This window comes from Fundulus heteroclitus, chromosome 13 (genome assembly GCF_011125445.2).
Source record: "Fundulus heteroclitus isolate FHET01 chromosome 13, MU-UCD_Fhet_4.1, whole genome shotgun sequence".
Classification (NCBI taxonomy): Eukaryota; Metazoa; Chordata; class Actinopteri; order Cyprinodontiformes; family Fundulidae; genus Fundulus; species Fundulus heteroclitus.
In genome coordinates this window covers 30,505,385-30,520,380 of record NC_046373.1, presented here as the reverse complement: position 1 = coordinate 30,520,380, position 14,996 = coordinate 30,505,385, and the positions used below count along the sequence as shown (strand labels likewise).

Here is a 14,996-nt window from a genome sequence, read left to right as displayed (position 1 = left end):
TGACTAGGCCATTCCAGCTTGTTTAAATCTTCTACTTCGACACCACTAGTGTTGCTTTAGCAGTATGCTTCAGGTAGTTATCCTGCGGGAAGGTGAACCTCCGTCCCAGTCTCAGATCTCAGACAGACTGACACCGGTTCTGGTCCAGAATATCCCTGTATTCAGCACCATTCATCTTTCCCTCAACTCCACAACTTTATTGCCAATTGGAATTCTTGGTTTTCATGATGTTTTTCAAATTACTAACATTCTCTGACAAATTACTGAAATCTTTGAAGAACCGCTGCATTTGAAGTGGGTTTCTAAAAAAAATTGGAATGCGTGTTCCGAGTACCTTCTGAAAATAACAACCTTTGAAAAGGTATTAAACCGGCTTTTCATTAAGGCTACATTTCTGCGTTAGGATGTTCTTTTTATTGGTCTGATGTAATCTTCTAATCCTAAATGTTGTGTTGTCGTCCCTTGTAAGCAGAAAATCATCATGAAATAACAGAGAAAAAGTTTTGCAAACATCCATCTGTGGAATTAATCCATATACTGTGTTTCTCTTGGTGAATTGAGTTACAGCACTGCAAAAAGGGAACTAAAAGTAAATAAAATGTTGAAATTTGTGTATTTATTCTTGATTTGAGCAGGTAAGTTTAAATGATTAGTCAATGGAATAAGACTTTTGCTCTTAAAATAGGAACAACTCATCTCCATCATCTCATTTCAGGTGCATCGTATCTAATTATCTTATTTTAGGGGTCAAAATACTCATTCCATTGGAAGATCATCTTATTTTCCAGCTTAAATCAAGGACAAATACACAAATTTCAACAACATTTTACTTACTTTTAGTTCCCTTTTTGCAGTGCTGTAACTCAGTTCACCAAGTGAAACAAATTATATGGACTCATTCCACAGATTGATGTTTCCTAAACTTTTGTCGTATTTACTTTTAGTTCCCTTTTTACAGTGTGAAATAAATGAACTTTTCAATAATGTTCTAATCTATAGGATTTGATGGTATACAAAGAGTGAATATGGGTGGGGTATATTTACTAATTACTTAAAAAGGCAATTGGTTGTATGAGACTTTGTTTAGGATCATCATCGTAAGAGGTGCTAAAAAAAATGCATATCACATTCCTTAGATGTTTATTTGTAAAATCTTTTAAATTCCATTTCTCCATTTCTTTTCACTTCACAAATATGCTCTACTGTGTGTGGTCCTACAACATATATTCCTCTCAAAATGCACTGAAGTCGGTGGTTGTAACACAACAAAATGTAAAAAGGTTCTAGGGATGAGAATACTTTTATTATGCATTGTTTATACTCGCAGTGGTGCTCCTTGCCGTGGCTGATTTTTCACCAGCTCTAGACAAGAGCGATCTTTGTTTGTATTGCCTCAAGTGTGGCAGCCGTTCGTTTTTGTTTCTGAACAAGTTTCAGCATTCTTTTTTTTCGACAAAAGCACACAAAGCCGGGTCCTTGAAGAGTTGAGCTTGCCAGTTCGCTGGTGGAGACCTTGCGCGGGGCCCTGCAGGCTGTTGCATAAGCTCCGAGTTTCTCAAGAACACTTGGATTTACACGGCAAAGCAGCTCCAACCAGCCTGCAGGATGAGCCTCCGCTGTATTCTAATAACGCCGGCAAGGAAAAGAAGCAGAAACAATCAGAGAGCTTCTTCTTTGATCATTTATGAGCAATCAGGAAAATAAAGTTTCCTTCATTTGCATTACACAGATGTTTCCTGAAATGTGTGATCCTGTGTGGACTAATTGGACCTTCCAAAGTAGCACCTGCACCTGCTACGTCTCTCTCTCTCTCTCTCTCTTTTTTTTTTTTTTACTATTATCTGAAGTCTTTCAGATCAAACAGTTGTGATAAGTCTTTTTCACACCTCCACCTGCAGGAAAGCAAAATGCACTTTTTCGATTCATTAAGCCATCCCCGCGAGCCCAACAAATTCCCCCTACCGAAATCAATAAATGGGTCGCTTTTTCACGCGGCACTCTAGCCTCCCATCGCCTGGAGAAATAAACAAGATGAAGGAGATCAGCGTGTACTCTGCCGTCAGACTTCATAACCCTTATTTCCCACCGGGGCCTGCTGGGTCTGCCATTGATCAGATGTCTGGCGGGGCCTCCTGTTCTGAAGGAGTCGGGCCCTGGGTGGGTGGGGGGATACGCAGTTTGTTGTGCTTCTGAGGCAAAACTGTGAATTTTAGCAAATTAATGGTAGTCACTCAGTGGCCATGTCACCCACCATAGAAGCAGTGTTGGATTCTTTATCACGTAAATCAGACAGCAATTATTTAGATAATCTCGGATGTTAAAAATGTTCCACTCAAAGCCAGAAATCGCACTGCAAAAACTGAACTAGAAATGATAAAATGAGTGTATTTGTCCTTGATTTGAGCAGGTAAATAAGATGATTTGCCAATGGAATAAGATTTTTGCACTTAAAATAGGAGCAACTCATTTCCATCATCTTATTTCAAGTGCGGGATATCTAATTATCTTGTTTTAGGGGTCAAAAACACTCATTCCATTGGCAGATAATCTTATTTACCTGCTCAAATCAAGGATAAATACATTAACTTTGAGAACATTTTAGTTATTTTTAGATCCGTTTTTGCTGTGCGCAATTATGAAGTGGTTAAACTGAACATTGCCTACAGATAACAATTTTTTTTTCTATTCGTTGGTGCATCAGGTGCAGTAAATAAGTTAGTAAATAAGACTGATTCTGCTCATCGCTGTACCTGTTAGTGGGTAGAATTAATTAGACAGAAAAGGAAGTCTTGCAATTCAAATACTGAGGTTTTAGAATCAGGATAAAAGGGAAAACATTACAGTGTTAGGGAATTATGGCTCTATCCAAATACCTCTAATTATAGCTCGTGGTTAGGAAAGGAGCTTTGGACTGCTGTGTTAATTTCAAACAGCCTTTAACTCCGACGTCATTACGTGACAGAAACATGGATGATGAGAGTCAAACCCGGGTCCCAAAATAAACACCAAAGTGCGTGCTCTCCTCTGTCCGGATGTTTTTGTTAATTTCTGTGAGGTGGGCTGTGCTGATACGTCCTGTCAGGCAAAGGATTGTGGGATTCCTTCCTTACTGATTGCACTATTCAGACAGCGCTTCTCATGACAACTGCTGATGCACTTCTGCTTTGGCGAAAGAGTCCTTACCCAAAAAGTCGCACTTGGATGGACCCTATGATGGCCAGATGACTCCGTCAGAGCTTTTCCAAAACTGCATCTTTCTCTTTGTATTTACTTCAGTAATTGATTACAGTTGATCCACCAGCTGCTCTGCTGAATTCATGCTGGTTATGTCCAACTGTAAATTGTTTAAATGTTGAACAAAAATTTTAAATTGCTCTTGAAGGGTATTTTTCTGGAATTGGCTTTTAAACAACTTAAAAGCCACTTTCACAGGGTATAGTGTATGGAAAAAAGTAGTCCCAAAAAAAAACAAAATAAAAAAACATTACCAGATTATGTCAATGGAAGGGAGCCCTGTGAATGTTACAGTTTATGAGTTATTGCTGCAGGAATAAGGTTAGCTGATACAAACGTTAACACAAACAGTCGGTGGAGGGTTTAGTTTGAACTCTTTTATTGTCTTTTATAACTACAGCTGGCATACTGTAAATAATGTTATTAGTTGTGTTTGTTAAAAAGAAGTGCCCAAGTGTTTGCTGCTGCTTAATTTTTAAGCTAAAAATGGGCTTGGTCATGTTAACTAAAGCACTTTGAAAAATGTCCCTCCTTACCAGGCGTGGACAGTTAATTGCATTTACAATATAATCACAATTTAAAAAAAAGCACAATTTCCATATCACTGAGGTATACAATTTTGAGCTACAGAACAATTAATGGATAAGACACGTCCTTTAGGTGTTGGTAATTATCTTTAAAGTGGGATTGCCTCCACATGGAAGGGAAGAGAGTCGCAGCAGTGGGATAATCTAATTTTCTTACTTGTTTTAGAGTTAATATAATCATACTTTTTTAACAGAAACATTCAGGAATCTCACCATTGCATGAAGTACTGCTGAAACTGTTTAATAGATAGAATTGTTTGTTGGTTACATTTTGTTGCTCGTGGTTCATGCAGAGAAAAGTCTAAATTAAATCGCAGTCACTGTTATGGTTGAAATAGATCACAATTTAGATTTTTGGCTAAATTCAACGGCCCTACTCCCTACAAAATAATTTTCATAGCAGACAGATATCGTTGTACTAAAAACAAAATGAAGTGTTCAAACTATTATTTCATTTAGCAAGACAAAAAAAACCAACTAATCTCAGCAACATGGCCGTGTGTAAAAATAATAAAATAAAAAGAAAGAAAAAGAAATGCCCCCTGAATCTAATAATTCCTTGTGTCACTCTTGGCTGCAGGGTTTGCAGCAACTGAATTAGTCTTTCACAGTTCTGTGGAGGAAACGTGAGACACTCCTTGTTGCAGAATTGCTTTAATTTTCAGCCTATCGGAGGGTTTACAATCTGAACAACTTTTTTAAGGTCACTGCGTCTCATCCAGATTAAACTGCAGACTTTTACTTGACAATAGTGAGTTTTCATCTGTTTATTGTTTAGCCATTAAAAGGACTTGCTGATGTGCAGTCAATCATTAGCCTTCTGCATAAACCAATGGAGCTTGAGTTTAAGGTCATACAGAAATTGATAGCTGGACATTCTCATCAAGGATTTTCTAGTAGTGAGAATAATAATAATAATAATAATAATAATAATAATAATAATAATAATAATAATAATAATAATAATAATAATAATAATAATAATAATAATAATACCAATGATACTACTACTACTACCACTACTACTACTACTACTAATAATAATAATAATATTGTAAATAGTATTAATAATAATAATACTAGTAATAATAACAACAATACTACTACTACTACTACCAACACCATCACCACCACCACCACCACCACCACCACTACTACTACTACTACTACTACTACTACTAATAATAATAATAATAATAATAATAATAATAATAATAATAATAATAATAACAATAGTAAATAGTATTAATAATAATAATAATAATACTAGTAATAATAACAATACTACTACTACCACCAACACCACAACCACCACCACCACCACCACTACTACTACTACTACTACTACTACTACTACTACTACTAATAATAATAATAATAATAATAATAATAATAATAGTAAATATTATTAATAACAACAACAACAACAATAACAATAATAATAATAATAATATGCAATATTATTATTATTATTATTATTATTATTATTATTATTATTATTATTATTATTATGGTTGTAATACACTTTACATTTTGATATTTGAAAGTGCTAGAGTATAAAAAAGTACTAAAACCAACAAGGTATATTAAATACTGTATGATGTTTTAAATAAAAGGAATATTTAAGGAATATTTTCAGTTCTTTCTTAAAGTGTTCAAGAGTCTGTGGCACCCTCAGATATTTGGGAAGAGAGTTCCGTAGATGAAGAGCCGCAGAGCAGAGGGCCCTGTTGCCCATGGTGCACAGTTTAGTCCGGGGGCGGGGAGGAGGAGGTTGTTGATGGCTGAGAAGTAACTAATTCTTTGAAATAGGATGGAACATTGCCATGTATGCACTGAGTGAGCACAGACACCTTGTATCCAATACAGAGTGATAAAGAGAGCCAGTAGAGTGACTGGAGAATTGTGTGATATGTTCATGTTTCCTTTATCTCATTAGGATCCGGGCTGCACTGTTCTGAATGCACTGAAGTCTGAATGTATTTGATTGATGGTCCGTAGAGAAGTGCCTTGCAGCAATTTACTCTTCAGAAGATGAAAGCATGGACTAGTTTTTCTGCAACGGATAAAGAGAAGCAATGGACGGAGTTTAGAGATGTTTTAAGATGGTAAAAGGAGGTGGTTCAAATGTATGTTGAGGGTCAAATCTAATTACGTGGTATGTACCTGTAGAAGAATAAGGGAAGATGTCTGTTCTGGTGGAAATGGAGGATGTGATGAGAGGTACAGACTGACATGGCTTCTGTTTTGGAGGTGTTTAGTTGGAGAGCGTTGAAGTTGATGCTTTTACCTCCTCGAGACATGTTGTGAGAGCGGAGACTGATGATAGTGAAGTCACAGAGGGATGTGTGTCCGTTTTGATATGGAGCTGTGTGTCGTTTGTGTCACAAATTAAATCCTGTGGTGAGAGAGGATTCGACCGAGGGGAAGTGTGTAGAGGGTCAACAGAGTGGGGCCAAGGACTGAGCCCTGGAGGACCCCACAGGTGACTGTGTGAGACCCGGCTTCCCCAGTGGGGAAATATTCTAACCGCTAGGAGCAGAACCAATCCAAAGCAGTCCCAGTCAGTCTGGTGTTCCGATTACCTGACTCCGCCAGATAGATTTGCTCCGCATATCCATCTGGAAACCTTCCGTTGAAGTAACTTTGGGAAGGGGCGAAAATACTGGTTAGCTGATTGGCCTATGTTGGTGATAGACGGGCCAAATGAACCAATCAGATTCGTCGTCGCTCATAACAGAGCGACGACGAAAATACAACCACAAGCCAAGCTACTCTTGCTGCTGCAGGTAAAGACTCGTTAGCTCAGCAAATAAATACTCTGTAATTCCGATAAAACTTGCTCGATAGCCACGCTAACGCTAGTTTCATCGGCTGAAACCGCCATGTTCTTTAGACTGAACTGACGCGCTTCCCGTTGCGTCACACCTCAACCCGCCTCAAAGCCAACGCTGATTGGACGTTCGTTTGGTGAACGGCTCCAAATTTTCTTTAACGGAGAGTAGCCAGACTGATCTGCGAGTGAAACCTTGAAAGCTCGCGAGATCAGGATGGTCTCACGAGGCTAGTGTTCCGAAGCCGAAGAAGGAGGATGTTGTTGTCTGCAGAGTCAAATGCTGCTGTCAGGTCCAGGAGGATCAGCAGGGAGGGAGAGCAAGCATCAGCCGCCACCCTTACCAGGACAGTTATGTGCTTCAAGTAGAGCCAAAGCTGGACTGGCATTCTCATAGGTGTTATTGAGAGCAGAGTGACTGTGTATGCAGTCTGCAAGGACTTTTTTCCAGAACGTTTGAAAAGAATGGAAGGTGGTCGATAGACCTGTAGTTGCCAAGGTCTTCTGAATTAAGGGTGGGCTTTTTGAGGAGAGGTTTGATGACTGCAGTTTTCAGGGCAGGTGGAACAATGCCAGCCTGGAAGGAAAGGTTAATGATGGATGTGGTCAGGGGACTGATGAAAGAAATGTTTGTTTTTAGCAGAGCTGTGGGAAAAGGATGAAGGGCACAGGCGGAGTATTACATCTGTTTGATGCCAGTGACCTCTTGCTGGGAAACTGATGCAACGCAATGGAGGGGTCGAGGAAACTTAGCCTGGGACACATAAATTGGTGTAATTTATGAAGGTCTGAAGGTGTAACAGACGTGTTTGTCAGAGCAGTCCGGGTGGTATGAATTTTTGTGCAGAAAAAAAAAATCCTTGAAGTTATTGCAGAGCTCTTCTGTAATAAGTTTGAGGTTAGAGGAGGCCATTTACATTGGAATAAAAAGTTGCGTAGCATTACCAGGACTGTTTTTGATGAAGGTGGAATAGAAGTTGCAGCGTGCTTCAAGGAGGGCCTCTGCATTGCCATGTTGATGCTCTCGGCAGGCCAGTTTGGGACAGCAAGTCCAGAGTTGATGTAACATCATTTGTGGGCATGACCAGCTGTCGAACCAGGGAGCTGGACAAGTAACAACAGTTCTGGTTTTAACAGGTACATGTTGATCTAGTAGGTCTTTGAGAGTTTTACTGTAGAAGTCCACTGACCTATTCACTGATGATACATGAGCAGAGAGGAGATGGTGAAGGTCCAGTGACAAGAAGTGTGGGGTGATGTTTTTTTAGGTTTCTGAAGGGAATTTGGCGCCTTTGTATGTGCTGTTTCAGTGGAAAGGAGAACTCCAAATAAACGGCCTACTGATCAGAAACACCCAGATCATGTCATATGTTCTTTTTTGAAAGGCTGTGTTAGTTTTATGGCCAAACGTACAGCGATGCATGAAAAGTTCCACTTTTGTCTCCTCACCTCCAGAAGTTTGGGGGATTTTAAAGATGACATGAAAACAATGAGGCTGGCCTTTCTGTTCATTTAGGTTGGCAGTTGTTTTTTTTCTTACTCTGCCATCATTGCAATTTTTACAGACTCTTTTATCAGCTTGCTCATGATTCAATGAGAACAAGTGAGACCTGCTGTCTTGTTCTGGGTTCTTTTGGGAATGAGAAGTCCGTGTTCTTGGACTAATTTTGGTTGGCAGTCCCCTCCTGGAAACTTACAGCCTTAACATTTCTGTAACTCAGCCCAGACTCATCAATTTTAGTGACTGTTTATTTTATATGTTTTATTTCTATTATTCTTTTTTGGTAAATGTTATTACAATATTTTTTCAATCTTTTAGCTTTTTTATATGCCGTCATACAGGTTCTGTTGAAGGGATTTCTTGATTCTACAGGTTTGACAGAAACTAGGCTTGGGTGCAGTGAGTGAGAAAGTGATCAGCCAGAGCTGGTTCAGGATTTATCGAGACAGTGGTGGAGGAAGAACGGAGCATCAAAGATTGAGCCAAATTTCCTCCGCAGGGATGACGAAGACTGAATGTCAGTTGCTGTAAACTCTGCCGCCAAGGGTGGCCCAGCCACCTGTTACTATAGATAAAAGCGGCTGTGTATATTTTTTTACACATGGCCATTTTTGGATAGCTTTCTCATAAACAAATGATGAGATGATCCTTAAGAACATTGATTTATTTAATTTGATTTATTATTGATAAATTAGTTTTAAGATTGACAAAAATGCTAAAATGAAAAATACCTTGGTGCTGTTGTTACATTTAGAACCAACTCTAGTTTATAGGTTAGCTGGTAAAAAGCTTATTAATTTTATATAGCTGTCTTCATAATTTCTACATGTTCTGCATGCAAATGCAGATACTAAATCTAACTCTTTTCTCTTATTTATATTTTGAAATATCTCTCTATTTAATCTGTTTTTTTGAAAATAAAAGTGACATGCATGCACTTACCTTGATTTTGACTTGCATCCTGCTGTTTAGTAAAGCATGGAACTGATAAGTACACTTAGTTCCGTTTTTCATATCTGCACATTTTCTCATCAAATTTACTCAGTTTGTAACTAGAGTTAGGGTTATGAAACAACATTAGATGAAGTTTTTTTTGCATATGACACTGATATGTCATATTAGCTTGCCTTACCCGGCTCTCCCTGATCTGATTGTTCCAGTTTGGCACCTCCAGCCTCTGGGGGCATCAACCTGCTGCAGACTGGAGAGCACGAGCTTTAACATGAGAACTTATCAGAAAAAAACAAAAAAAACAAACAAAAAAACGTTTAAACGCAAAGGAATACGGCACAGCTTTATTCATGCCCACCCAGGTGCCAGGCTATAAACATTTCAGTTTTATCTTGTGCTGTTCATCCTTCGGTTTTAGTGTCAATTTAGATTTGGTGACTCATATTGCAGCGGCAGCAGATTCTGTAGATGGAGGCCATACTGTAAACAGCTGTCGCAAATTGTGCAGTTTATCGCCGAGGTATAACAGGAGGGTGGCTGCTTTATCCGGCGAGGCCGTCTCTACACGTGGAGTCTCAGCCTCTCCGTGATTTGTTGTGGCAGATGTCTGCTGATGACTTGGCAAGAGGCTCTAATTCAGAAGCTCATCACACCTTCGGGTAACACTCGGGAATATATTAGCAAAATCCATCTAATGGGGACTTTCAAGGTGCTCCAAAGACACATGGTGTTCAGTTTGTTGTCGTTACTTTTATCTGTTCTTTTTTTCCTCTCTCTCTAAAACCTGACTCATGCAAAAATTTAAGCCGACTAAAGTAGGGCCGAACGACAAGTTAATAACAATGTGTATCGATCGATAGAGATGTGGTGCAATACAAAAAAGAATAAAGAAAAGCTTCAATAGAAGAACAATTTTCCTTCCTTTTGCATTCTAGCTGATCATATAGGTTAATACTACAGTCTACATCCTCCCAACCAATCACAACGCAGACCCAGGAACGCTCTGTCACCAAGCTCCACCTTCTTCAAAGAGTTCAGATAGCATGCTTTCTTTTTTAAAAACTCACAGTTTTGGTAAAACGGCTGAATAAAGCTTTGAGTTTGAATTCAGTGTTTGTGTTTTTCATAAAAAAAATAGGTCATTAAGATACAGCATAAAATGGCCAGGACTGCACTGAAAATATGTGTTGAATTTTCTTATAATTATGGATATCTATCAATATGATTTTTATTCTATTCTGTATGCTCATTTTTCTTCAGACTGAAGGCATTGTTCCAAAACCTTCTCTCAGATTTCTCATGTGAAAGCGGTCGGAAACGGTCTATTAGCAGCAACGCTAACAGCCATTGTCACGCTGTAAGTTCAATTGCACTTTTTTTTTTTTTATCTTGCAGAGTTTTTTTGACGGCTGGGATGCCACTAAAAAGAAAGACAAGACCAAAGGACGACGTGACAGCCTACTCAGCCGTGAGTATTTCTGCATGCTTGAATAGAGACTAACAGGGAAGAGGTGTTGGCCCTGCCCCTGGCAGACTCCACTCTATCTCACTGAGGCCTTGATATTACTAACATTTAAAAATAGAGGTTCTCTGCCATAATTAACAATTTTACTCTTTGTAGAGCAGCATTTGCTAAAGAAATTGAAATAAAACAATTGGAAATAAAAAAAGTTTAATTACGGTTTAGATATATAACATTGATTGCTTAATGAAAATTCATAATTTAACTTTTGATTCAATGATTTTGGGCTTATTATTCAGTTTATTTAACTTTTTTGATGGCTTTTGCAACTAATACTGGATTTGCACCAAAGTCTTCACCAACCTGCATTTTTATTTATTTCAGATTTTCTGAGGTCTTTAAAAAATTAAATCTAATTGTCTCAATTATAAGCCTACAAAATACTATATACAGTCAGACACAACTTCCTTATACATATTTATGTTCTTAATATTTGCTAATATTTACTATAATAGTTAAGTTGTCAAAACTTTATTAAACTTCATCATCATCTCTGTTGGATGAAAACCCTGACTCTCCAAAAATCTACATTTTCAGGCAAGGAAGATAAAAATATTTCTTTTAGATGTAAATTTGTAGTGTTTGGTGACACACATGCTGCCTTTGATACATTAAAATGTTTTTTTTTCTCGCAGTGAAACAACAAACAGATTTAAAGGCTGATCAATATAGTTAGTTTTCAGAAAAAAGCAAAAGGGAATTAAGATGAAGACACAAGTTTTAGGCTAAATCTGAATTTTGATCATAATGGGCTTGAGAGGATAATGCTAAATCCTAAATTCAATTTACTGAAACCTGCAGAAACCATCTAGGAGCAGAATTACTGCACTGGAACTTTTGAACATACTTCCTTTGTGCTTGGAAGAGCTCTCCCATTTCATACCAACAAAATGCCTTCAATAAATCCAAACAAAGATTGGCAGATGTGGGCTTTTTTCTACCCAATCAGAGGTGAAGCATTTCAACCACTTGTAACCTCCAAATATCACATATTAAAAAAAATTCAAAGCAGACCTTGAAGAGAATCAAACATGGCTCATCTTTAAACTCGTTTCTTTTTTTCACTTTTTATTGTGGGTTCAGGTCTAATTTTTTTAAACTTTGACTGTGATCACAACGGTAGCTCTTCAAATTTATCTTTACAACAAAGGTTTTTGGTAAGTGTTTTGATTATTGTAAGGTCAGTTTTAAATTCATATCTGAAGCTTTTAAAAAGTTGTGGAAAACCTCACCAAATTACAAAATTCCTTACAAGGTTCTTCAGTGAGAGAACTCTTGGCTTTCTTTAATTTGTTTGTATCCTGATTCCAAAATTTGAATGCTTCAGTCCTGGTATCCTGCCCAAATTTAAGATAAACAGAAACTTTAAAAGTCGGTCTTAGCTAGGCAATTCTTCAGCCCGGCCGTCCTCTCTTCACGGGGACGGCTTTACACCTTTCACTCCTCAGCTATTTTTGACGTTGCTTAGATCGAGAGGAAAAGGTTGTCTTTTCTTTTTCTTTGCAAGGACATTTGGCTTAAGGGGAGCAAAAGCTCCCCAGAAATTGTTCAATTTGTGTACAAATTGTTAGCTGGGCCAAAGGAGACAACCACTTTCCTCAGGGGCAAGAGGTGGGCTTGTGGAGAGCATTAGCCAATTTAGATATTGTGAGCGCTACGGTTAACACTCCTGGGTTCGTTTCACTTTTAGCCTGGGTGAGTTGGGACAACATAAATAAAAAACATAGAGCTTTGACAGCAATAAAAACTCAGTTTTGTGTTCCTGCTGCATATCATGGTATTCACTGATATTTAAAATGTGTGCCAGCCGGTCTTCTTGCAGGCGCCTAAATATAGTCAACTTGTCAGGTACTCTGTATGTGTTGCTTGTCAAATCTGTCACATTTAAACAGCTGTAGCTGCAGCTTACACTTTTACTAATTTGACTTTACTTTGCCGTGGTTGCTTTTTTCCGAAGAAATAATCAAGTCTCAGGTCAAAGAAACATATTCGCTGTATTAGACAGTGGCCATTGTTTGCTCAGAGTTCTTTCAATGAATGGATCGGCCATAGAAAAACCAGATCAGGTAGAGGTCATGTGACCACAGGGATTGGCTACAAAAGGAAGACAGACCCACCTTTTCATGGCTCAGACATTGTTCCATTCATGTCTTGAGCTCCTGTTTTGCCAGATCGTCTCCTCCCTTCACCTCAGGTGCCGTGAGCGCTCTCTCGCTCATCCCGGCTAGTTCTCCCCACTGGCCTATATCCCTCCTTTCTGAATCCGCTTTCGATGGTCAGGGTGTTACCAAAGCAAATTGCGCTGACTCTCTGCGGCACACGGCTCCCTCTCCCAGTCCAGCATCTGTTCCAAACCGGATCCTCACAGCAGCTACAATTTAGTGTGCATCTGGGAGGGCGACGAATGGAAACTTTTAAATGCTAGATTAAATTCTGTTTCATTTATATTGTGCCAAATTGCAATAACTGACATCTGAAAGCATTTACAAAGAAAACCCGAACAGCTATATTCAGTTCAGTTCAGCCAAATCATGTTAAGCCATCTCAAAGCATGTTATGAAACAATGGTCGATATTCACTGCGTATACAGAGAGAAAGAGTCAGTTCAGCATGAGGATAAAGACGTTTTTAAATTCAATTACATACGTTCCAAATTGATCCTAGTTATAAACGCAGTCTAGCTCATTTCACTGAGCCAATTGGTGAAAATATTATGTGTTTAAGAAATCAGCCATTTGCATGGAGCATGGAGTATAACCTTCCAGCAATTCCTCATACCGAGCAAGCATGTGGTGACAGTGGAGAGAAACAACTACCTTTTACAGTTACACACAACTTTGTAAGCCATGTGAAACACAACAGGGTTCCCAAACAAGTATTTGGTTTGTGTTTACGATTTAGAGTAATTCAAGAGTTACAGTAAGGACAAACTAGATCGAGTTGAACAGCAGCCAACTGTGGTGTGACCCAGGAATAGTCGGAGTACTAACTTTGTTTCCACACGGTTTTGAATGTGACTGGATGCGAATGTGAAACTGGAGTGAAAAACAAAATAAGGATGTCTTTTCCAGAAAATGACATAGCAATGCACTCAAGCACATTGTTTGAAATAATGACCCATCATATGCATTCGGGATGATGACGCCTGTCTTTCTCCATTCTAGCTGATCGGCATCGAGTCAAGCTCCACTCTCTCCTGGCAGACCCCAGCTCAGATTACGTCAATGCGAACTACATAGATGTAAGGAAGGCTGAATTCTTAATTTTCCACCTGCTCCGCTTCTTCGTCTTCTATCTCTGTTTTTGCTTTCTATCTTTATCGTTAGGGCTGACCCAAGCCTTTACCTTTCACTGAACACCTCCGTATGCTGTTCCATCTCCACCATCCTGTAATGGCTACGCCCACAACGTAGCAGTATGTTTCTGGGTGCCAGTTTATGGGCTTTCTGGTCAGATTTTATCACAGAAATTCCCGACATCCTATAAAAGCCCAGGAGCTCAAAGCAGCGGGGCTCGTGACTCACCCCAATGCTTCTGCAAAAGGCTGGAGTGCAGCTCTGCTGAGGCTTTCATCCGCTTTGAGATGCTCTGATCTCACCTACAGCCCGGCTCTTGCCAGTGTCTTCAGTGCCAGCAGCAGTCGGCGTTCTCATGAGATCCAATCTGAAACCTTTGCATTACAATGACCAAAACCATCTGAAAACCAGGCTGTGAGCTTTACTTCTCGCTCATGATCAAAACCAGGCAGCAACTCAGTATTCTTCCCCCTGTTTTTGACCGGGGGGTGCTAAGGTATTAGGAGCTTATCTCTGAATGCCGTTTCTCATAATGTTCATAATAAAAAGAGGAAGTAGGCAGAAGAGGCCGAGGAAAGCCCACCGTGTTTAGTGCGGCCACTTTATCCCCTTTAGTGCTCCGTAAGTGCTCCATTAGAGTGCAAGCTCTAAGGACCGTTGTGTAATTAATTAGCCATCTACAGCGCCACACATCACTGCTGCCAAACCGTTCCAAATTATGTACAGAAGAGACCAAGGCTGGGACACACTGGTCTGCTGTCTTGTCCTCAAAGTAAAGTCAGGTCATCTCCAGCACCGCATTCAGGCACAGCAGTCAGCCTGAGCTCTTGTAAGTGATAAACAGGATTTAACATTTACTCTAAGTGCAATTTATGCACAGGCATGGCCAAATGCTCTGGTGTTGAGAGAAATGTGTTTTGCATACAAGTCCTTGCATGAATTTGCATGAATTAAAAGCTCACTCAAACTATCTTCCCTCTGAAGCATGTCCTTTGAGCGTCCACATTTCTGATATTTTACTTCCTTTTGTCCTTCAGCTCTGTCGGTTGGAAATCCTCAACATACTCACATA

The 14,996-nt window shown here is 39.2% G+C and overlaps 1 protein-coding gene across 7 annotated transcripts in view; it reads left to right on the top strand.

Moving 5' to 3' along the window:
- Nucleotides 1-14,996, top strand: part of ptprua (protein tyrosine phosphatase receptor type Ua) — a 328,377-nt gene that overhangs the window by 243,783 nt on the left and 69,598 nt on the right. For all 7 annotated transcript variants that reach the window (XM_012853466.3, XM_021311111.2, XM_036145582.1 and 4 more), the window contains 2 exons: nucleotides 10,502-10,574; nucleotides 13,793-13,869. In XM_012853466.3, the coding sequence (XP_012708920.2) occupies nucleotides 10,502-10,574; nucleotides 13,793-13,869 (150 nt within the window). The remainder of the gene's footprint in view (nucleotides 1-10,501; nucleotides 10,575-13,792; nucleotides 13,870-14,996) is intronic.